The sequence below is a fragment of the Myotis lucifugus genome, unplaced genomic scaffold (assembly GCF_000147115.1).
Source record: "Myotis lucifugus unplaced genomic scaffold, Myoluc2.0 scaffold_3, whole genome shotgun sequence".
Taxonomy (NCBI): domain Eukaryota; kingdom Metazoa; phylum Chordata; class Mammalia; order Chiroptera; family Vespertilionidae; genus Myotis; species Myotis lucifugus.
Window position 1 is genome coordinate 7,134,140 of NW_005871051.1, and position 24,683 is coordinate 7,158,822.

The 24,683-nt window shown below is 36.2% G+C and overlaps 1 protein-coding gene and 1 pseudogene across 2 annotated transcripts in view; both read left to right on the top strand.

Annotated features, from left to right (window-relative positions):
• Positions 1–5,382: 5,382 nt before the first annotated feature.
• Positions 5,383–24,683, top strand: part of BMPR2 (bone morphogenetic protein receptor type 2) — a 64,062-nt gene continuing 44,761 nt past the window's right edge. Inside the window, exons 1-3 of one of the 2 annotated variants that reach the window (XM_023760341.1) lie at positions 5,383–5,534; positions 12,697–12,867; positions 14,031–14,201. In XM_023760341.1, the coding sequence (XP_023616109.1) occupies positions 5,492–5,534; positions 12,697–12,867; positions 14,031–14,201 (385 nt within the window). In that variant the 5' untranslated portion in view covers positions 5,383–5,491. The remainder of the gene's footprint in view (positions 5,535–12,696; positions 12,868–14,030; positions 14,202–24,683) is intronic. The other variant, XM_014461761.2, reaches the window with a different exon arrangement.
• LOC102417020 lies at positions 9,283–9,894 on the top strand (annotated as a pseudogene).

Genomic DNA, 24,683 nt, shown 5'->3' on the forward strand with positions numbered 1-24,683 from the left:
GAGTGTGTCCCTTATGAATCTGAGGAATTGTAATTGGATGGTCCCACTCTGACCACCAGGCACACTGGCTCCTGGATCTCTAAGGAGGTGCTAATCTAGCCTCTGCCTGAGGCTACCCAGCAGAAACCAGCTGTAAAGCAATGCAAGTTGCCCTGGGGCCTTGGGGCAGCTGCAGTTTGTTAAGTAATTTTCAGATTACAAAGGGCCGGGCCTTTCATATGCAAAAGCCTCCGTGCACGGCTTGGGCGGGGCGGGGTCCCAGGGGATCAACAGGGTGGGCGGAGCGAGCAGTATGGCTGCTCTCAGTCCTGCCCTCAGAGGCCCTGGCAATCGCTGCAAGTGCCTCCGATAGAAAGCTGCCCTCGAGTTCCGACTGATGCCAGACAGTCCCGTTTCTCCCGTATGAGTCTGGGTCCCCAGAGACTCACCCGGAACTGGAGCTCAGAGCTTGAGACTCCCTCCCGATTGAAAAAGACAATTGTGTCCTCAGCCGCCAGCCTTCTCCCCATGCACCTCCGCACCTTTGTATTTTACTTCCGAACCGCACCTCCTCTGAGTCTCGGTATGCTTTTCTCTTTCCTTCTAGTTGTAGAATTTCCACTCAGCCAGCCTTCCTGTGGTTCTGGATGATGTCCGTTCCGTCTTTTAGTTGTATTTTTGAAGTGGTTGTGCGAGACAGCAATCTCCGGTGTTTACCTATGCCGCCATCTTGGTTTTTCCCCCCAGTCTGTCATATTAATTCATATGTGCTAAAGTGAATATGCTGTGGTGATTATGCTAAGGTTCCTTTCTTGAAGCAGATTTTTCAGTCTGACTCTCTTTAAGAAGGAAAGAGAGGGGTAAAAAACTCTTCCTGAGTTTGTTGGACTTTAATTGTTTTCAGCCAAAATAATCTGTCTGTCAGGGTGGTACTGTGGGAGACTCACTCCCGATTCCCACACAGTGTTATAACTTGTCTCTATTATTAGGACTGAAGAACTTTGAGACTGGGGGCACTGTCTGTTTTGTTATGTATATAAACTGCATCTCATTACCGTCATATCTCCAGGTTTAGGATAGTCCCTGGCATAGCTATAATAATAAAAGCATAATATGCTAATTAGACTAGGTAGCCGAACGACCTTCCAGACGTCACTCTGGACGTCCTTCCAGACGAAGCCGCTGCAGCGGGGGGCCGAAGTAGAGATGGTTAGGGGCGATTAGGCAGGCAGGCGAGCAGTTAGGGGTGATCTGGCAGGCAGGCAGAGGGGCTAGGGGCGATCAGGCAGGCAGGCAGAGTGTTTAGGGGTGATCAGGCAGGCAGGCAGGTGAGTGGTTAGGAGCCAGCGATCCTGGATTGCAAGAGAGATGTCCGACCACAGGCTGGATCGGACCTAAACCAGCAATCAGACATCCCCCGAGGGGTCCTGGATTGCAAGGGGTTGCAGGCTGGGCTGAGGGACACCCCCCCCCCCCCCCCAGCCTCTAGTAACTTAATAAATATTTGACTGACTCTTTAGTAACTGATTGCCACTAAAGAGTCAGGCCCCACGATGTATAAGTCTCTCGGAGGCTTGGGCCTAATTTATCTACGGTTTGCTGTTGCTCTGAATTAGGGGAGAGCAATCTATCCATCACTGTTTGGGAGAGCTTGGATTACCTGACATTTTATCAGCTCAGAGTTGTCGTTGAGTATGTGGGTTTTTGTTTGTTTTAATCAGCTTTTGGTTGCCTTTCTCTTTAGGTATGTATGCATGATGGAGTTAACATAGCCGGCTTGCTATCCTTAGAAAGATCTGCTTACAAGATTGGCCCTTGGCTGGCATCTGAGAAATTGGATTTTGGGAGCATTCCCACCATTTCATAACCGATAAGGGTTGTTTACTATGCCTGAACTGTTTGTACAAACAATATGATTTATTTTGAGCACCTCCTTTTCTTCCGAAAGTCTGGAACTTTTGTATGTGCTAGGCAGAGAAATGCCTACATAACCAGTCTCCCAATAAAAACTTGGGATACTGAGTCTCTAATGAACTTTCTTAGTTAGACAACATTTTACATGTGTTGTCACAATTTAGTGCTGGATGAATTAAGTGCATTCTGTAGGGCTCCATCAAGAAAAGACTCTAGGAAGCTTGTACTTGGTTTCCTCTGGACATAACCTCAAATGGCTTTTCCCTTTGCTGATTTTAGTTTGTTATTATTTTGCTGTAATAAATCATAGCTGTGAGCACAGTGATGTGCTGAGTCCTGTGGGTCTTCCCAGTGAATCACCAACTCTGGGCTGGTTTCAGGGACTCCTGACATAGCATAAAATTTAGAAACATCCCAAAGAAGCATCTTATGAAGACTGTAATCTTCTCACTCTACTCTCTCCTTGATATTACCAGAAGCAGAATGATGATTTAACCTGTTGTAATCTGGATGTAGAAATATATACATTAAGGGACAATTATTTCATTTTTGAAAGATTGGAAAATAAGGAACTTCCTTATTTGATTTATTATAGTTGAATTTAGAAATGTGAGTTTACACCAAATTTTATATGGACATTTTTATTAGGTTAAGACACTTTGTAATTTTTGTAATAGAATTGTAGTGATACTTTGAAATCTCAATTGTGCTTGTCCTGAGAAATTTGTGTTCTAGGAAAGGGATACTATTGCTTCAGTTATTCAGTTATGCGTTCCATTACTGCAAAGTTCCTGTGTTGTGTATTTTAGATAGTTTATTTTGACACTTAGATAAACAGAAGCCAAACACATGCATACCCAAAATTAGTCCCTGAACTTTGTTCCAGGGTAAAGATAAGGCATTTAGACTTCTCCAGTGCAGATAAATACATTATTGCTACTGAAAAATGAGTGTTATGTGATTCTTGGGTTGTTTATATAGACAGTGAAGGTCTTAAAAAATTCCTGCCAACAAAACTTAAGGAAAATTTATATTCATCCATAAAACCTGCTTTTAAGAGGAGTATAGGTTAGGCACGAGATTCTGTAACTCAGTAAAACATTTCTCTATATAATTTGTTTACAACATGCATGAAAAATTCACCTGAACGATGTTGTCCTGTTCTTGTCCAGCTTTATATTATGTTTCTGCCTTTTTAAACATAGACTTAGTTAAGGTATAAATTGTATATGTCTAAGCTGTACAATTTGATAAATTTTTATAAGTTGTAATGCTTGTGAAAACCCCCACCACAGCCAGCATACAAAACATTTTCTTTCTTTTCTTTTTTTAATTAAAAAAAACCACGATTTTACTTTTTTTTCAAGTATTATTCTAAATATGTGTTTTACAGACAAGGGTCAATATGGGTCATAAATGTACTATAGAAGAAAGTATTTTTATAGACATTGAAAATAATTTTTAAAAAGAAAACACTCATATTTATCTAGATGTGGCTATGTTACACAGGAAGATTTCAGCATCCAAAGTACAAAGACAAAACGACTGTGGCTTTTCTTGCCACACAAAATATTGACAGTCTCTCCTGTAGCCTACTCTTAATTGTTAGTTGGGATGCCAAATAGACAGCATACTGACCTCTAGGGCTCCATTGGACAGACAGGGCTCAAACATCAGAATGAATTCAACTTATGAACAACCTGGCCTTGAACCCAACCAAATTCAGAGTCCAGCCAGAGGCCCATTAGAGATAAATACTAGTGCAATTGTAGTGTCACTTTTTCAAGCAAAATATTTTTATCGTCCCTCAAAGATTGCACTTTGTAGTCTGTTTCCCCCCCTGCCCTAGCACCAGGCAACCACTGATGTGCTTTAGATTACTTTGTATTTTCTATAAATTGTATCATATGATATAGACTTCCGTGTAGTGTCTTGCATTCAGCACAGTGATACTGAGATTTATCCATCTTGTTGCATGTATCAGTAGTTGATTCCTTTTACTGCCCAATAGTATTTTATAGATATATTTTGTTGAACCTGTCACCAATTTATGGGTACTTGAATTACTGGTATTTCCATTTTGTGACTGTTGTAAATAAATCTATTGTGTTAGTTTTTGCATGGACATAGAGTTTCATTTTGTTGGTGTGCCCTACCCTTTTTTATTTAAAAAATTAATGCCAGTAATCCTTTTTGTCCCTGGCAAAACAAGGGGAAGATAACACATCAATCATTCACTTATTCAATAAACATATATTAAATGCCAGGTATAATGAATGCAGTGTGCTGAAGACACAGTGGTGCACAAGAACTCAAGCTTTTTTCTCATAGAGCTCATAATTTGTTGAATAAGCCAGGCACATTGTAAGTACTAAAAAGTGTGGAAATTGTGTGAAGTATAGAACGCTATGGAACATATGATAGATGTTCTACACTCCCTGGTCTGGGTTGATTAGGAAAAGAGTCTTTGAAGAAGAAATATTAATATAAATAGGAGTTAAGTACATAAAGCATTCTAGGTAAGAGGAAGAGAGTGCACGAAGGCTCCTAAGAGGAGTGAGGTATTCTGTCCATTAGATTTACTTTGTGGATGTGACTTTCAAAGAGTAAGCCTAGTTTATATTAAGAAGAATGTTTTATGGGGAATTTTTTCCATACAGCTTCAGGCTTTACTTTTGTGATATTTAAGACTTGTATAGTAGAATTAAATATTTGTATGACTGTATCTCTGAGGAAATTGGCATGCTGAATATATGTGGTAATAAGAAAGAAGTTGCCCTAGTCAGTTTGGCTCAGTGGATAGAGCATCGGCCTGCAGACTGAAGGGTCCTGGGTTCGATTCTGGTCAGGGGCACATACCTCGGTTGCAGGCTTCTCCCTGGCCTGGGCCCTGGTTGGGGCTCATGCAGAAGGCAACCAATCGATGTGTTTCTCTCACATCGATATTTCTCTCTGTTTTTCCCTCTCTCTTCCACTCTCCCTAAAAATCAATGGAAAAAATATCCCTGGGTGAGGATTAAAAAAAGAGGTTGATGTGAGGAAGAGATAAAGAGAGATGGATGGAGTGTGAGAAGGATAAAGTATATGGTTGGATATTTTGGTCTCTTATCTATCACTGATTATTACAACAGAAAGGATGCTCAATTTCACTAGTTATAAGGGAAATGCACATCAAAACCATAGTGATATACCATCTCACATCTGTTAAAATGGCTATTATCAGTAAGATAATAATAAGAAATAATAAGTGTTGGAGAGAATGTGGAGGGAGAAAGGGGAACCCCCTTGTACATTGCTGGTGGGAATATAAATTGGTGCAGCCTCTATAGAAAACAGTATGGAGGTTCCTCAAAAAATTAAATAGAGTTACCATATGATCTAGTGATTTCTTTTCTGGATATCTACCCCCAAAATTTGAAAACACTTATTTGTAAAGGTATTTATACCCCTTTGTTCATTGCAGTTTTATTCACAATAGCCAAGACATAGAAATACCCTAAGTGTCCTTCAACTGATGATGATTGGATAAAGAAGTGGTATTTTTATACAATGGAATACTAACCCATAAAAAAGATGAAATACTCCCATTTTCGACAACATGGATGGATCTCATCTCAGATATTTAATGACATATTTAGATGGTATTTATTTTGCTACATTTTACTTTGCTTATATATAAGGAATGTTACATGAATAATTCTTTAACCCAAGATTCCATAGCAAAGCCAGTTTCTCCCAGTACTAGAAGTTCTTGATCTGAGGAAGTTAAAGAGTTTGTATGTTTTGTAAATGGACAAATGTATATGATGGGACACAATGTATTTTGTTTGTAGAGAACATGGTCTGAATGTCAAATTGCTTTTTGTGGACGTCATACTTTATTTTTCAAGGAAATTATTCTTATTTTAAATAAACAAAATTTCTGTTAAAATAGAAATATACACAGATGTTTATAGCAGTTTTATTTCTAATAGCCCCAAACTGGAAAATACCCAAATGACCTTCAAAGGGTGAAAAGTTAAACAGATTGTGGTACAACCATACCATGAATATTACTCCATGAAAATTAATGAACTATTCATACATACAACAACTTGGATGAACCTCCAGGAAATTTTGCTTGGTGAAAAAAGCCAATCTCAAATAGATATGTATTGAATGATTTCATTTTTGTAACAATCATGAAATAACATAATTATCCAGTTGGAGAACAAATTGGTGGTTGCTCTTGGTTAGGAATGGGATGAAGAGATGGTGACTATAAAGTTTTAACATAAGGGAGTCGTGATAATACAGTTAAGTATTTTGATTGTAATAATATGTGACAGAATTGCATATATTTACACTCACATACACAGATGAGTGCTTGTATAACGTGAAATCTGGATAAGCTCAATGGATTGTGCTAATGTCAATTTCATGATTTTGATACTGTACAGTTACTGTGTCAGATGTTCACACTGAGGAGAGATGCATTGGACTTTTGTCAGTATCTATTTCATTTAAACTACCTATGAATTTGTAGATATTTCAAAATGAAAAAAATTGGATGTAAAAGTAAGTAATTCAAGGACACCTTTGATTTTGATATATATATATATATAAAATACATGACTATATTTTCATGAAAATTCAAGTAATGTAAGCTTACTTGGTAAGAAGGGGAAAGAGCAAATAGTTAACATTTTCAGAATAAGCATTTTTTTCTTCTCTCATAAAAGGAAATAAGTATTTTTCATTATATGCATAATACTTATTACAGATTTATGTCTATACTGACAGTTAACTGATACAGACATGATCAAATTATGCTCAAATTATGCTATACCTTTACACTCTACTTTCTTGGTAGTGTTGTAGCATGGAGTGGGAGAGTATTCTAGACATGTTGCATCTGTTCCTGGGAATTAAATGCTGCATATGGTTAGCAAATACTGATTCAGTAAGCATATGTAAACAAAAAATGATTACTTTATTCTCAGTAATTTGGCTAGATATGAGAGGGAAAATAATATTGCCTCTACATTCATACTACATTTACTGTTTCATTTATTGTAGTATGGTAGAAGGATGAGATGATTATTGCTTAGATTTTGGTAACATTTGAATGGGAATGGGCTATTGAGTACAATATATGTAGATATGAAAACTGTCTGCTCGTAACAATGTTGGAGATTAGTGCTATACAAAATGAGTTAAATAAACCCGATCTTGCTCTTGGAACAAATGAAGTCAGCCTCTGGCTTGGTTGGGGAGGCACACAGGTTAACAGATAAAATATAATGCTGAGACATATATGAGTTAAGTTTTGGGAATGCAGAGCACATCATTTAATAGTCTATAGACTTCACTGAAGAGCAGGGAAAATGGCATTTGGATAGTGGGAACATTATAGTAGGTCAGGAAAGGCCTTGGCATATTATGTGGTGGGAACTGAGCATAAAGAAGTGAGATGAATGGCAAAAGGTAGGTTACCCATTAAGACTGTAGGCACAGGGACAAAGACCCACAGTATTTGTGGCGGTCCATGAAAATATTTTAATTTCTTTTAAAGTCAGAAGGAAAAAATGGACTTTTAGGTTGAAGAAAATGTTGTAGTATATAATACTAATACGTTCTCTTTATACCAATGCATTTATAAAATATAATTTTTTTAAAATATAATTTTCAATAGTTTTTATGGAGAAAGGGACTTATGAAAACAGAAGTTCCCAGGCCTCTAAAGTGATCAAGCAGCTATATTGGATATCCTTTTATATAATAAAGAGCTAAATTAGACCGAACAGCAGACAACTGTCCGGACGACACTGGGGCTGCGAGGCAGCCAGGGTTGTGAGGGCTGAGCCCCTTGCACGAATTTCGTGCATTGGGCCTCTAGTATATCATAAAGGACCTTATATGCACACATAGTGTTTGGATTTAATTCTAGGAGCATCAGGGAGCTAACAGATTTTTAGCATGATCAGATCAGCTCTGTCTTTTATGATGATGCCTCTATCAGCAGTTTGGATGAGATTCTTTTTAGTTTAATGTAGTTATGTTAATCAAAATTGTTTTAGTGCTTATTATAACCAAATACCACCTGTTTAAAATGAGAGCAATTAAAAAAAATCCATCTCTAATCAGTATACCTGGTTAAGGATGTCCCTTAAAAGAGCTAATTGACCATACTTGACTGAATAAAATTTGTCTAGCTGTTAACAAATTTAGAACACTGACTTGTAAATGATCAGGTCTCTGTATGTGATCTGTGACAATATAATGCTAGGCTATACTGTTTCTTGTACTCTTTGTTTCATCCCTACTTTTCCTACATTATTTATGAAGAATTCAAAACTTTGTACAGAGATATTGCTAAGACTCATTCCACAAAGAGCATTTAAAAAGCTACAAACACTGTTTTACAAAATAAACTTTCTTTGTTTTGACCAGGGCAGTTTAGTTAGAATTCTTGCTAGAATACCTTTATATTGTATAAGAATTTGCTGAATCATAATTTGGAAAGTTACTCTTAAAATATCACATTATAATTGACTTGTACTAATGTCACTATCATAAAATAATTCCTGAAAAGTAGGCTCAAGTTATTTTAAGAAAAAAATTATTTAGTGAAAACTGAGGGATATTAAAGATATAATTTAGTCCCTTCCAATTGTATCTCTATTGCTTTGATAATCAATTCAGCTTAGTTGGGGGCGGAGCAGGGGAGAGGGAAACACAGGGGAGATTGGATTTGTTTATTTTTGTCTTTTTTTATAAGGAGGAATTTTAGGTTTCAATCATCAATTTATTTAATAAGTAGAGGTCCGATGCACAAAATTCGTGCAAGGGCTCGGCCTCGACTGCTGCCGCAGCAGCCAGTCCTCTGCCTTGGTCCCTGCCCACCGCAGCGGCTGCCTCGGCCCTCGCAGCCCAGGCTTTGTCCGGAAGGTTATCTGGAAGGATGTCCGAAAGGACGTCCGGTCTAATTAGCATATTATGCTTTTATTATTATAGATGTCACTAAAAAGTTTTGATGTATTCAGGCCTTTAGCTACTTGTAAAGGAGATCCAGGAAGAGCAAAAATTTTCATTTTGTATCTATTCTTTCACAAGGATATACATTTTCTTTTTCTTTTTAAATTAAACGAGGCACTTATTTATGTATGATCTTTATACTTCCAAGTACAGTTAGATTCATTAACTCAGTAGTCAACGCAAAGTTCTAGTCAAAATGGATAACAGAAAAAGAGAAGGGAAAAAAGGGATATTTTGGTTGTGGAAAACAAGAGATATTGAGTTCAGAAGTTTATTCTGTCCTTTCTAACAAGACAAAAAGGGAAAACGAGTGGGTTATATAGCTTCACTATCTGGTATTAGGTAAGAAGCATTTAACTTAAGAAATGGAGTGGGGAGTAGTACCTTCCCGCCTGGATGACTGTATTTCCCGTGCTGCACCACGGCCTCCTCTTTCTCTTCTGGTCCCTGGGCGTCCGGTCCCTGGGGGTCTGCGGGCTTTGGTGCAGAGATGGCCAAGTCCAAGAACCACACCACGCTCAAGCAGTCCTGAAAATGGCACAGAAACGGCATCAAGGAACCCCACCACAAAGATACGAATCTCTTAAGGGAGTAGACCCCAAGTTCCTAAGGAACATGGCGCTTTGCCAAGAAGCACAACAAGAAGGGCCTGAAGAAGATGCAAGCCAACAAGGCCATGAGCGCACGCTGAGGCCATCAGGCCTGGTCAAGCCCAAGGAGGTCAGGCCCAATATCCCAAAGGGCAGCAGCTGCGAGCTCAGTCGACCTGCCTACATCGCTCACCCCAAACTTGGGAAACGTGCTTGTGCCCGCATTGCCATGGGGCTCAGGCTCTGCCGGCCAAAGGCCAAGGCCGAAACCAAGCCCCAGGCTGCGGATGCAGCTGCAGCTCAGGCTCCCAAAGGGGCTCAGGCTCCTACCCCGCAAAGTGTCCAGGCTCTCGCTCCCAAAGGCGCCCAGGCCCCCACGAAGGCTGCACAGTAGAAGCCTCTGACTGCCAATGTGAGGACAGAAGGACTGGTGGGCCCCCTGGGCTGCTGACTGCATGGAGCTGGTGTCCTCCTGTGCTATTTGTACAAATAAACCTGAGGCAGGATCTGTCAAAAAAGAAAAGAAAAGAAATGGAGTAGGACAGGGAAAAGAAATTATGCCTCATAGGCATGTTTTTTCACATTACAGAGTTTATGTTTGTAGTTTGAATCTTTTAAGTATGAATTTGTGTTATATGTACTTTGTATGTAGAAATATTTTTAATTTTTATAATTTGGTAAAGTTTGCAAATTAGGGGATAATCTAAGGAAATACTGGTATTTAATGTATAAGAGAATCTAAAATATAATTAAGATTGTCATTAAAGGAATTTGAATATGTGAGTACATGTGGTAAAAATATGGTAGAATCATAATTAGGTTCATACCTTAGAGTTATTTTTTACTATATTTTCTGGACATTTAGTTGATATTAATAAATATCTTCTAGAAGATTGCCTGAAGTGGTTTTAAATTGTTGAAATCAAGTCACATTTATTTTTCAGTAATTATCATCTGATTACTAAATTTAGTAATTATTGTCTGTGTCCAAAAAGACCATTATAAGGTACTTGAGAACTCTGTATTATCTACTTGTGAATACCCTAGTGGTCTAGCTCAACACTTTGAAAGTGCTTTCTGTTGTGATATGACAGGGCTAGGAGTCTAAATTGGCTTGGGCACACAGTTGTTGGCTCTTTCATTCCTTCTCCAGAGTTTGGTCCTTAGTTTTGTGGGTTCAGAAACATTTTAATGAATCATCTCCAGTGCTAAGGTGCTAGTGAATTAAGCCACACTAAATAAGATACACCCAAAATTAAGAAATAAATCAGAAGCCCATGAGGAATATATTGGCCAAGTGTAATAGTTCTGGCTAGTTAAACACATTAGGAAAGTTTACTTTAAGAAACCAAATAAAGATCAGCTGTTGCTTTTGAAAACCTTTTACTTCTTTGGTATTCTCAGTAATGTTGGTAAATATTTGTTAGCTGATGAATTATGTGGCAAATGTTCTCTTGAAATTAGTTAAATTAGATTATGTTTATGGAAAAAGATTGATTGGTATTGAAACTAAATTGGGTTGTCGCTTCAGTATAAGTGATTATTGAGCATTTCTTCTTCTGGCTATCATATTGATATTTTTAATAACAGAAAGTCATTTTCTTTTGATCACTAGTAGCCATAGCTTTTTAAAAAATACATTTTTTTATTGATTTCAGAGAGGAAGGGAGAGAGAGAGAGAGAGAGATAGAAACATCAATGATGAGAGAATCATTGATGGGCCGCCTCCTGCATGCCCCCTACTAGAGATCTAGGCTGCAATCCGGGCATGTGCCCTCGGGCCAAACCGGCTTGGGCAGTAGCCATAGTTTTTAAAAACAAATATATTAAGATATAATTTATATAACATGAAATTCACTCATTTTAGGTGAACAATGACTTTTTGTAAATTGATTTCTTTAGTTATTTTTAAATACGTGTTTTGTTGATTTTGGGGGAGGAAGGGAGAGGAAGAGAGAGATAGAAACATCAATGATGAGAGAATCATTGATCAGCTGCCTCCTGCACACCCTACACTGGGGATTGAGTCTGCAACAGGGCATGTGCTCTGACTGGGAATCAAACTGACCTCTTGGTTCATAGGTCAATGCTCAACCACTGAGCCATGCCAGCCAGGCACTTTTTGTAAATTTATAGAGTTGTGCAACCATTACTACAGTCTAATTTTAGAACATTTTCATCTCCCCCAAAGGAAATCATATATCCATTTGTAGTCACTCTTCTCATCCTTAGTTTACCATGTCTAATGATGCATATTTAGCTTCCCGTAGCTGACTGTAAAATATGAGAAAAGTGAATACTATAGAATTTCCCAAAATTATTTAGCCCTCTTGGCTGGTTCATTTGTTTGTTTTAGAGGTTTGATAATTCAGAGCATGGACATTTTTTGTTGATGTTAATTCTCACTGGAGGATATTTTTTCCATTGATTTTTTTTTTTAAGAGGGTGGAAGGCGGGGTGGGGGAGAGAGGAGAGAGAGATAGAGAGGAGAAAGGGGGGGGGACATCGATGTGAGATACATCTATTGGTTGCCTGCAGCATGTACCCCGACCAGGGTGGGATGTGCCTTTGACCAGGAATCGAATCTGAGATCCTCTGATGCACAGTCCAGCACTCTAACCACAGAGCCACACTGGCCAGGGCTAGAGCATGGACATTTTTAAAAATAATATTTTTATTGATTTCAGCGAGGAAGGGAGAGGGGGAGAGAGAGAGAGAAACATCAGTGATGAGAGAGAATCATTGATTGGCCACCTCCTGCACACTCCCTACTGGGGATCGAACCTGCAACCCAGGCACGTGCCCTTGACTGGAATCGAACCCGGGACACCTCAGTCCGCAGGCCGATGCTCTATTCACTGAGCCAAACCAGCTAGGGCCATGGACATTTTTGGGTATTTCTTTATTCAGACACCAAAATTATTTAATAGGAGAAAGTGGTAATAATTTGTGTAAGAGTGGAGTTGCTTTTGGGAAATGAATTTTCAAGTTTGCTTCTTATTTGGAGGTTACAAATTAATTAATGGAAAGAGAGAAGTAATTGAATAAATATGAAACTACAAATTTATTCGACCCTTGTTAGGAATTTTGTAGGAAACTTTACAATGCCTTTTAAAAAGACTTAAGATTTTACATAATAATGTTTTGCAAATTTTACCATAAAATTAATGTCATTCTTTTATTTTCTTTAATTTAGCTTCTCAGAATCAAGAACGTCTATGTGCATTTAAAGATCCATATCAACAAGACCTTGGGATAGGCGAGAGTCGAATCTCTCATGAAAATGGAACCATATTATGCTCAAAAGGTAGCACCTGCTATGGACTCTGGGAGAAGTCAAAAGGGGACATCAATCTCGTAAAACAAGGCAAGTACTACTTTTCTTACCTGAAATAACTTTGTGTTTCATAAAATTGAAGTTTATCTGAAAAGCATGGAGGTAGGTTAAAACCCTCTCCTGGAAAACAGTAATTTAGAAGTATATATCCATGTATATATATTCACTCACAAAGCCCAAATTTATAAATGGAATTGATTTTTAGGTGATTTAAATAATATCTTTCTTATTATAATAGCCTTATTGTATGAAATTTAGAAAATACAGAAAACTAAGAAAAACAAACATGTACAATTTCATACTCCTAAGAATTTTTTTAATTCTACTAATTTATTCTATTAGGTGTGTTTCCTGTGTCCCTCTATGTTTATATGTGTGTGTACTTTTTGTTACCCAAAGTTAGGATAAACTATAAATAATTTCACACCAATTATTTATATATTTTTAAAAATTTTTATTGATTGATTTGGGAGAGTTGTATCATGAATGTTTCACCAAGACTGTGAGTGTGTGTGTGTGTATGTGTATATATAAAGCATTTTTAACCTCTGCACAATATTTCATTGTATTCACATATGGCAGTTTACTTACACATTACTCTGTTGGTCATTGTGTTGTTTTCTGGTTTTCACTATAATACATACTACTTCAGTGAACATCTTTGAACATAAATCTTTGATCTTATCTAATTATTTCTTTGGAATAGATACCTCAAAGTAGAATTAATTAGATTTTAAAACATGAATATTTTAAAGGCTGTTCAGAAAAATTGCCATCTGGTTTTCCAGAAATGCTATATACATTTACATTCCCTCCAACAGTGTGTGAGAGTGTTATTGATTCCTTGTTACAGTAGTATATTATTACTTTTTAAACTTAGATCAATTTAATGTAGACAAAAATGAAATCTACTGTTGCTTTAATAATTCTTATATTAATGATGCAGTTAAACATTTTGTTGTTGGCTCCCCCGCCCCATGAAATGCCTATTTAAACTTTGCCATTTTCCTGTTATTTAAAAAAATTGTCTCCTATTGATTTGCGAAAGTATTTTATAACTGATGAGTACTCACTCTAACATTGATTGCAATTATTTCAATTATTTCTTAGTTTGTTGTTTTCATTTAATTTTGTTTATCGTATTGACCCTTAACATTATAAGGGTCAATGTTTACATTTATATCAATTTGTAGGATGTTGGTCTCACCTTGGAGATCCTGAAGAGTGTCACCATGAAGAATGCATTGTAACTACCACCCCTCCCTCAATTCAGAATGGAACATATCGTTTCTGCTGCTGTAGCACAGACTTGTGTAATGTCAACTTTACCGAGAATTTTCCACCTCCAGATACAACACCACTAAGTAAGTAACTAAAGTAACTTATTTTTCCTTGTAATTCCTTTCTCCAGAAATTTGCAAAATTAAAAAATATATACAAACAGCCATGGCTGGTTTGGTTCAGTGGATAGAGCAATTGGCCTGTGGACTGAAGGGTCCCAGGTTCGATTCCAGTCAAGGGCACAAACCTCAGTTGCAGGCTCCTCCCTGGCCCGGGGCCCTGGTCAGGGCACGTGCAGGAGACAACCAGTCTATGTGTTTCTCTCACATTGTATTTTTCTCTCTCTTTCCCTCTCTTTTCCACTCTCTCTAAAAATCAATGGGAAAATATCCTTAGGTGAGGATATATATATATATATATATATATATATATATATCATTCAGGTTTGGCAGGAGTGAGAGGGAGAGTTCCAGCATCATGAGACTATATTTAGGTACACCTGAAATCCAAAAGCAGTGCACCAGGATTTCCAAGGTTTTGGTATATTACCAAGTACCAAGTGAGTCAACATATAGTACATTCCAGCCCCTGAGGAAGAGAATTTGGCAATATTAAGAAAACTGCATGTGTGCTTACCCCCATTTGTTAAGAATTTGAAGAGACACCTCCAACAGTATGAAAATATATATGCATAGTGTTATCCATTGCAGTATTATTTGTAACTGCATAATGGAAATTTTCCAAATGTCTAAGAATAGCAGATTACTTGAAGTACATTACGGTACATACCTGTAATGGAGTACTAACTATGCAGCTGTAAGAAAAAAAATTAGTAAGATCTTTATGAACTGATATGGAGTGATTTCTAGAGATAATGTTAGATGAATAAAAAGCATATACAGTATGCTGTCTTTCATGAAGGTCAGAAAGCTTATCTTTACAAAAAGAAGCAAAGAAAGGATAAGCCAGGAAATAATGAAGTTTATTACTTACAAGGGATAGAGGGGGTGGAGTGGAAAGGATACAGGAAGTAGTGACAGTTCTCTGAGTATAGCCTTTTATATGTAGTTTTGACTTTTGGAATCATGATACTAATATATATATATATATATATATGCAAAAAATGAAATTAAATCAATAAGGAAGGGAAGGGGGAACCCCCAAACTAAAATAAAACTGAAACAAATGAGCCCAATTGTATCGTAATCACACTTAAGGAAAAAGGAAAGAACTAATATACGGATTTTTACAAAGATAGTTTTGGCTATATATATTCTTTTGGGTGAGATGGGATATAAGAGATGGGGGAAGAACTGCAAACAAATACTGAACTCTTTTTAGGTTTGTTTTCAGTAATGTGGACAAAGCAATTCTAAAACAATTGTGGATGTATTATTATAGGATTAAGAAAATGACTAGCCCTAGCTGGTTTGGCTCAGTGGATAGTGTCAGCCTGGGGACTGAAGGGTCCCAGGTTCGATTCCAGTGAAGGGCACATGCCCAGGTTGTGGGCTCGATCCCCAGTAGGGGGGCGTGCAGGAGACAGCCAATCAATGATTCTCTCTCGTCAGTGATGTTTCTATCTCTCACTCTCTCCCCCTCCCTCCCTTCCTCTCTGAAATCAATAAAAATATATATATATAAAAAATGACTATATGTGTTGATGTTCTTGGAGCCAGTGTTCTTACTGAAGAAGAGGAACACAGTTATATATGGGGAAGACAAGAGAATCTTATGAGAATAGATTTTAATTCAAGGTATCAGTATGGATTTATGACTTTAAAAATATGTATATGTATATATTACATGCATGTATATGTGGTCATGTATATATGTATATGTGTACATATATATTTGTGTATATATTTATATACATGTGTATGTAATATATGCGTATATATTCACATATACTTCTTAGTTCAATTTGTTGAAAAGGACAAGAAGCAAAAGCACCCCAGTAGCAATGAACATACATGAAACCCTGATTTAGTTTCTAATACAACTAACTCTCCACTCAAAGAAACTTGGACTTCTTGGAAAAGTGGCTTATTTTAGGACAAGAGTAGGATAGAAGCTAGATCAGTCTGAAACAGCTTCTAACATTAGAAAGTAAGGAAAGAAATGCCCCCAAATAGGATGGAGACTTGTCACAAGGACACAGGAGCCAGCTTGAAGGAACTCCCACTGGCCAAATTAGAGATAATTTGAGTGCTAAAACAGTACAGTAATAAATTGTAAGCTATCGGAAGGAAAACAAATTAATGAGTCTATGCTGGCAGTAGAGAAGGGAAAAGAGAGAGCACTTGCTTATAGTAGAATGCCAAGTGCCAATGGATAGATGGAGGAGGGCAGCAGTTGGAAAATTATTATTCTGCAAATATCATTATAAGGACTGGATTAGGCAGGAATCATCAAAAGATCCAAATTTAGGGGCAGCAGGATATTTGCATTGTTCTAAAGTATTTCCCACATATTAACAGAAAAATTTTAGTAATTATAAAGTGAGGAAATTGGACAACAGCATGATGAGGTAGTTAAGATTAACACAATTAATGCAGGGCAGATGAAAATCCGTGATATCCAGAGCAAGACACAGTGTCGCTCATATAGTACTATTTTTTAGCCAAGAATACATACCCTGAATCTAATCATGAGGGAATATTAGACATATATTTGTATATATAAAATTAAATTACAATTTCCATAATTGTAATTTCTGTATCCGATAATAAAAATAATAAAGTTCCTCATATATTATCAAATAGTTTTTGGTAAAAACAGTTCACATTTCCATCAGTGGTATACAAGAGTGCATATTTCATTTATTTTTATCAGCACTAGTATTATGAAAATAAAACTTTGCTGTGATCATTTTGAAAAATGATTTGCTTTGTTTTTATTAGTGAGGTTCAAATATTTTTTGTTTGTTTTCTATTTTAAATTTTCTTATATTTATTGCCCATTTGTACTGTTATTTTTCTTTTTCTTTTTTTTTTTTTTAATATATTTTATTGATTTTTTTACAGAGAGGAAGGGAGAGAGATAGAGAGTTAGAAACATCGATGAGAGAGAAACATCGATCAGCTGCCTCCTGCACACCTCCTACTGGGGATGTGCCCGCAACCAGGTACATGCCCTTGACCGGAATCGAACCTGGGACCTTTCAGTCCGCAGGCCGACGCTCTATCCACTGAGCCAAACCGGTTTCGGCAGTACTGTTATTTTTCAAGAATGAAGCTAACTAGCTTTGAAATAAATGATTTAAAATAGTCTGAAATCTAGTCATTTCATCCCTTCCTTGCCTGTTTCTGTTGATACTGATAGTTTCTGTTGATAGGGATGACAGGAGCTACATTTTAAGTAATAGTTTAATATGTTCTCCCATTCAGTGGGTTGTCTTTCATTTTGTTGATAGTTTCCTTTGTTGTGCAAAAACTCTTTAGAGAACATATTCACCAGTGATTCATCTGATAAGGGTTTAGTATCCAAAATTTATAAAGAACTTATGAAACTCAACACCAAAAAAACCAAACAATCCAATTTTAAAAATGGGCAAAAGACCCGAATACACACTTCTCCAAAGAGGATATACAGATGGCCAATAGACATAAGAAAAGATACTCACGTCACTAATCATCAGAGAAATGCAAATTAAAACCACAATGAGATATCACCTCACACCTATCAGAATGGCTATCATCAGTAAATTAACAAACAGGTGTTGGTTAGGATATAGAGAAAAGGGAACCCTGTGCACAATAATTTTTAAAACATGCAACACCTGACTGTTTATTCAGGGACACTGATCTCTTTTCCCTTAGATTGTCAAATAAAAAAAATGACAATAGCCAACACAACAATAGCTGTCCAGTGTGAATGAATCAAAATTATACCTATATTTTTTGTCAAGTTGGCAAAAATATGTCTTTTCTGGGGAGCTGCAGAATTTTAGTTATTAGTTTATGTGTGCCATGAGATGGAAAAGGTTGAAAACTACTGCTCTAGGGAACAACAGAGGATACCTAATGTTCTCTGTTAATCTTCTTATGTCTCTACATTGTTTTCAGATGAACAGTTTACTTGCTGACTTCAAGCCATTCATTGCATTAGTGGAATTATATTTTTCTCATTAAGTATGCATTTACACAATATCCACCATCACATTTACTTGCCTTCTCACCACTAGAACTTGCACATTCAGTAGGGTCAGACCCAGTAGCAATGAAAGAATGTATGGATGGCTGAGAATAACAAGATATAGCTCTCTTCCCTCAGAAAAATGTTGTTTTGTGCGTTTCTTTCCCACCCACAGTTGCAGGTGAAGATCATGAGATACGTAAGTGATATAAACCAAAGCATATGGTAGCAGTGGATCTTCTTTTCTTTCTTAGCAGTGGATCTTTAAGAATAATGAGGGGGAATTGTCAGGGAAAACCTGACAGACTAACCACATGACCATAAGTGAATGTATTTTGTTGAGCACAGAATTTCACATTAAAATCATTCAAGGATACTTTGATGTAGAATTAGGGGATTGAAGCAAGGTTACTCCACTTCCGTCCAGTTCTAAATTTTTTTTTTAATTACAGATTTTGTTTAGTCTTAAGAACTGCCTTACATAGTTTTTTTGGAGGTAATTAGGGCACAAATAAATGAAATCTCCTTAGACTATTTATTCTGGCTGTTGTTTCCTAAAAAATTTAATAAAATGGGAAGTCTGATGTTTTTTGTTGAGACATGAATGAAATGTCTGTTTAAACATAATTAAATAATTAATTATTAAAGTTGGAAAAAGGTATGTGAGCATTGTTATGTACCATAAAAATTGAGGTTCTATTTGAACCATAAATCACCAATGACTTCTGGCAACTAGCTATCTGTTCTCAAAAAAAGCTTTTTCCTCTGATCTCAGCATCTGAAGTAGACTATACATGTTGTTTTCCTCCATTTAGAAGAATTATTACCCTTTAAAATAAAAAGGGAAATAATGGAAAAAGAACTTCTGATATTTAGAAATAGATGCCAGTTGTTTTGCTGATCTGAGGTTCAGGTCTGAGGTTTCCATCAGAGTCCTTATAGCATGTGTTCAGCCAGAAACCACATTATCAGATAATTCTCCCAAGACAAAACTGACTATAAGTGAGGAGATTTATGGATTGATAACTCATATTTTAGGTCTTAATACCTCCATTATTATTTTTTCAAAGATTTCCTCTTATACTAGCAACTTTAAAAAATACTTGCTAGTAGTTCTGTGCCTATTTAGAATATAGTTAGAAGTAGACTTGAATCTACACGTAATTTTGGAATTAAAGGAGATTAGGTACTTTTTTTTTTTTAATATATTTTATTGATTTTTTACAGAGAGGAAGGGAGAGGGATAGATAGTTAGAAACATCGATCAGCTGCCTCCTTCACGCCCCCTACTGGGAATGTGCCCGCAGCCAAGGTACATGCCCTTGACCGGAATCGAACCTGGGACCCTTGAGTCCGCAGGCTGACGCTCTATCCACTGAGCCAAAGCAGTTAGGGCGGTACTTTTCTTCTTTTGAGATCTTATTTTCTGAGGCCTTTATTTTTTCTTAGAAAACCATTCCTCTTTGTATCCAGGTAACCTTTTCAGGCACTGTTCTTCCTTTCCCCATCAACCAACGCTGTTCTTAGTTCTCTTTCTCCTTGGCCTTAAGATACTGGTGTTAGATATTTATTTAATGGGTCTTGCTTCATAAAATACTTCAAGTAAATGTAAGATTCTTAGGAAATATTATTCCAGATGGGATAAATCTAATAGTGAGATTTTAACTCACTTTATCAGGATTATAATTATTAGACAGAATGAGCAGGCTTTTTAAAGTAAACATAAAGGGAATTCAGGCATTTAATATATAGTGAAATCAATACTAAGTAACATTTTGAGTACTCAGTGTGTGCTTATAGTGTTCTTCTATATGCCTTAAACCTTTCTACTTAACCCTTACAGAAGCATATGAGATGGTTACTCTTATGTTCTTATTTTACGTTGAGAACACTAAGGCACAGATACATAATTTACCAAGTCATACAGCTAATAAGTGGTAGAGCCAAAATTAAAATCTAGATGTTTTGCCTCCAGAGTATGTTATTAGCCATTACTTTCTATTGGTTTTAGCCATTACTCTGTATACGCAGTTGTTATATAACCACTTCACTTAAACAGGGGACCTGTTTATATTTGTTTGTTAATTCATTTGGGAGGGGGAGAAAAAGGATATTTTGAAAATACTTGATTACATTTCCTAACATTCAAGGACCACTTTATGATTTTTTCACATTACAAATGTTTTCTATATTTACATTACACATTATTTAATATTTTTGTTTGATCATCTCATTAAAACATATATTTTAAAGGGAAACATCATCATACTGTAAATGTAAAGCCAATATCATAAATAGAGGGTAACTTTAAAAAGTATTTATTTAAAAATTAGTAAGATGAAAACAAAACCCTCTTATTAACTAGCCAGATATTGTTGCTTGCCAAATTGTGTGATACTTAAAGCTCCCTTTCTCTGTTAAAAGGGAGAATAGCAAATGTTTGAGAATTATAGAGATCTACTGTTACCAGGTTGAGATTTTCTACCTCAGTAAGTGGACAAAAGAGAGAAAACTTTTACTGATACATGTCCACATACTACCTAAAACCAGAAATCTGACACTTTAGGAAAGTGAACTGTTCCCTGCCAGTGTGGATCAGTGGTTGAGTGTGGACCCATGAACCAGGAGGTCACGGTTCAGTTCCCAGTCAGGGCACATGCCTGGGTTGCAGGCTTGATCCCAAATAAGGGGGGTGCAAGAGGCAGCCCATTGATGATTCTCTCTCATTATTGATGTTTCTATCTTTTCCACTTCCTCTCTCTAAAATCAATAAAAACATTTCTTTTTTAAAAAAAGGAAAGTGAACTATATTATTCTAAGTCTCTTCCAACCATGAGAGACTTTGCAGTACCTACTCTGTTTAAAAAGAAAGTCAGCCTTTAGTTTAAATAAATGAATTTATATCTACAGTATTCTTTTACTTGCTTAATTCATCCTAATGTGTTTGTAACTTTCCAGAGTAGAAAGAAGTGTATAATATTGCAAGATTTGGACACTTATTTTGTAACAATTCTTGATAAGATTTCTGGAGTTGGTACAATTAACCTCCCTAACTAGAAAGTAAACAAAATAACCAAGTTAGAAAAGCTGGCAAAAAATTTGTCTTTTATAAAAGACAAACTAAATAAACCCAGTTCATTGCATTTAGTATTAAAGGTTTTTGGATGACCGTAGTATAAAAATATACTTTTATTTTAAAAGAAAATTATTCATTAAGTTGATGAGAAAAGATTGAATTGCATCTAGAACTGGGTTTAAGAAATTTATTCATTTTATTTTTAAAAGAAAATTATTCATTACGTTGATGAGAAAAGATTGAATTGCATCTAGAATTGGGTTTAAGAAATCACATTCTAATTTATGCTGTGCTGTTAAGATTAGAAATTCTAATTCCAGTGTCTGGCAGCAAATGTCTTCATCTCACACCAAGCTGAAAAGAAAGCCTACAAAGAAGCTGATATTGGCATAGGGCCACAGATAGGTTTGTAGCTATTGTGAATATAGAATGATTTTTCAGTTTTTACTGCTTCTGTGATTGCTTTAAAGTGATTGAATAGGTAGAAAATGGCTAAGTATAGCTAAAAAAAGACTTTGCTTAGTACTTTATGAAGCATTTTAGCAAGAGGCAAAATAAAATGTTCCTTTTTATAGTTGTTAAAAATATTAGAGGAGAATGTACAAGAGAAATAAAGAAGAGTATGTATCCTTTAAAGATATTCTTTAATGCAATAGTAGCAAGATTCTATTTACACGTGTTATGTAGTGTTGGTCAGACAGTTTTCATTCTGAAGTTTAGTTAGCTCTGCGCTCTTGAATATCAATTCCGCCCCATACCTACCTGCTTTGCTCCTATTTCCTCAAAAAAGAGTGGAAGAGAGAAAGGAAGAGTGAGAGAGAGAAAAAAACATCAGTGTGAGAGAGAGACATCGATTGGTTGCTTCTCAAACTTGCTGGGGATAAAACCTGCAACCTAGGTAAGTGCCCTTGACTGGGAATCGAACCCTCGACCCATCGGTGTGTGGGCTGACACTCTATCCACTGAGTCACATCAACTAGGGCAGTAATTTTTCTTTTTTGTTAGGTCAGTGTTTTTAGTTGATGATTTTTGCAAGTGTTGGATCTATCAAAGTATTGGAGCTATTGAACAATCACTCATTTAAAAAGATTAATGTGGTTTGTGTTGCTATTTGATGTAAAATATTTTTTTTAACTTGAATTGCTTTTATCTCACCTTTACTTCACAAAGATTGTAACTAAGGTTTTTTGTTTGAAAACCATGAAAGAGTTGGACTGAAAATAAAACTTCCTGGAATTGCTTCATTGCTTTTAAGCAGGACACGTGGGTGCCTCTAGGACAGGTTTTCAGACAGGAATATATACAGGGACAAAGAAGGGAACATAAAATAGAAAGTTAAGTTAAAAAGGGAGAGCTTAGGTTAAAGAAGAGCTAATGGGATGGGAAAAAGCAGTGCCTATGTTGGAGAATGATACAGTCCCAGCAACAATAATTCTAAACGCCGTTTGTCTCACTACTGCCCTAGGTTTTCTCTCACTTTAACTCTCTACTCTTACTACATACGGAGTGGGATTTGTAGGAACTGAGGATTTATTTATGGACAGTCTGGGTTAGAATCATCAGTGGTGATCTGATGAAAACACTATCCCTTTTACTGTCCTTTCATGGAACACCAGATGTGTATGTTTAGAAGGTCCCTTTTAAAGAATTGTCAGATGAGGGCAGGGGATAACAGAATAACCTGGGAACTATGGAAGAGATGAATTTCAAGGATTCCAATGGTTTCAGATAAAGGTTTCCTCTGCTATCTGAAAGTATAGTGTTCCTATGAAATATTTTGTAGGCTGAACTGGTGTAAAGCAAAGAAGCAACTACCTTAGGACACATCTTGTTGCTAACAGATGCACAAAATAAATCAAGGTAAAGCACAGATGTTCACAGACATGGTTCAGAGCTATGGCAGTTGATGCTGAGCTGCTGAGTGTAGTTCCGAGGAAGGAGGTTGGCAGTGCCACTCTCCGCTCAGGTTTGCGCTGCCTCTGTAACGGCTCACTGCACAACAAATGCTGGGCTCTATATTCATTTACTGTCCTTTTCATAAAAGTGAAAATCCTCTTCAGATTTCTTTTGGCTAATGAAAACAGGTATTAATGTAAACATTTTGTAAAAGTAGAGTGGCATAAAGCAAACTTTAAAAAAGCTTTTATTTCTGCTCAGTCCCTATCCAAGAGTGCATCTTTTATTAACTCTGGGTTTCTTGGCTCCTAGCTACTGCCTCTGCTGCCCCAAAATTAGAAACAGCAAGAGGATGTGCAGTCTTTTCATTTGTCTGCTTTGTTTAATATTTTTCTCTTACCAACAAAATTGGATACTTTAAAAGTACTAAATAGAACAAACTAAATATATTCATTTATGGAATGTTTCTATGATGCTTAATAGGGATTAGCTGTAGTGATTATTTAATTAGCATTATAAATTCTAGATTCATTACAAGGAAAAATAACTGCATTTGTTACATAGAAAAGAAACCCTGATTGAATTTTATATGCACACAACAGCATGGTTAACTCTTCAAAGCATTATTAAACAAAAAGCAAGGCACAGAAATTCCATTTTTATAGAATTCAGAAATAGGCAAACTTAAGCACACAGAGAATGTAATATTATTAAGAAAAGTGAGAAAATGATTAACACAAGTCTGGCTATCTCTGGGGAGGAGGAAAGCTGTTATGACCAAGAAGGAGCAGGTAGGTGGGAAGGTGGTTTTGGGGATTATGGATGTTCTATTTCTTGGCCCAGCTGGTAGCTATGTGAGTGTTTATTTACTTCATAATAATTTATTAAACTGTACATTTGCATTATAAACACTTTTATGTGTATGACTTATGTTTTATAATTTAAAAATGCTTTGAAAGAAGGAACAATATGGGAAAAATTAGAAAACTAATTTTTTTCTACATGTAGACATGCTTTCCTTATCAAAGTGAGTGCAAGTTGTTATCATAATTTAAAGAACATCAAATGGGGGAGGTAGTTATCTGTACAGTGCCAAACATATTTTTTGGTCTAGTCAGCAAATAACTAGAAAATATAACTTCCATTTTTTATAGTCAAATTATTTCATGGTAATTTTCTGAGAATAATGGTTTTTTGTATGATACTTTTTAAGTATCATTTTTATATAGACCAGTTAGGAAATTTGACTAGGGATCTCTGAATGATTCAATTCTTTGGTTTGATTCTGTATTCTGAGGATTTTTATTTGATTTTAATAACGAATAGTGCAGTGATTAGATTTCTATTTTTTCTAATTATAATGGATTTTTAAAAAAATGTAGCATAGGCTGCAGATTAATCTTCTATTTTTTGTTTTTACTAAAAATTCTTTATATATATATATATATATATATAT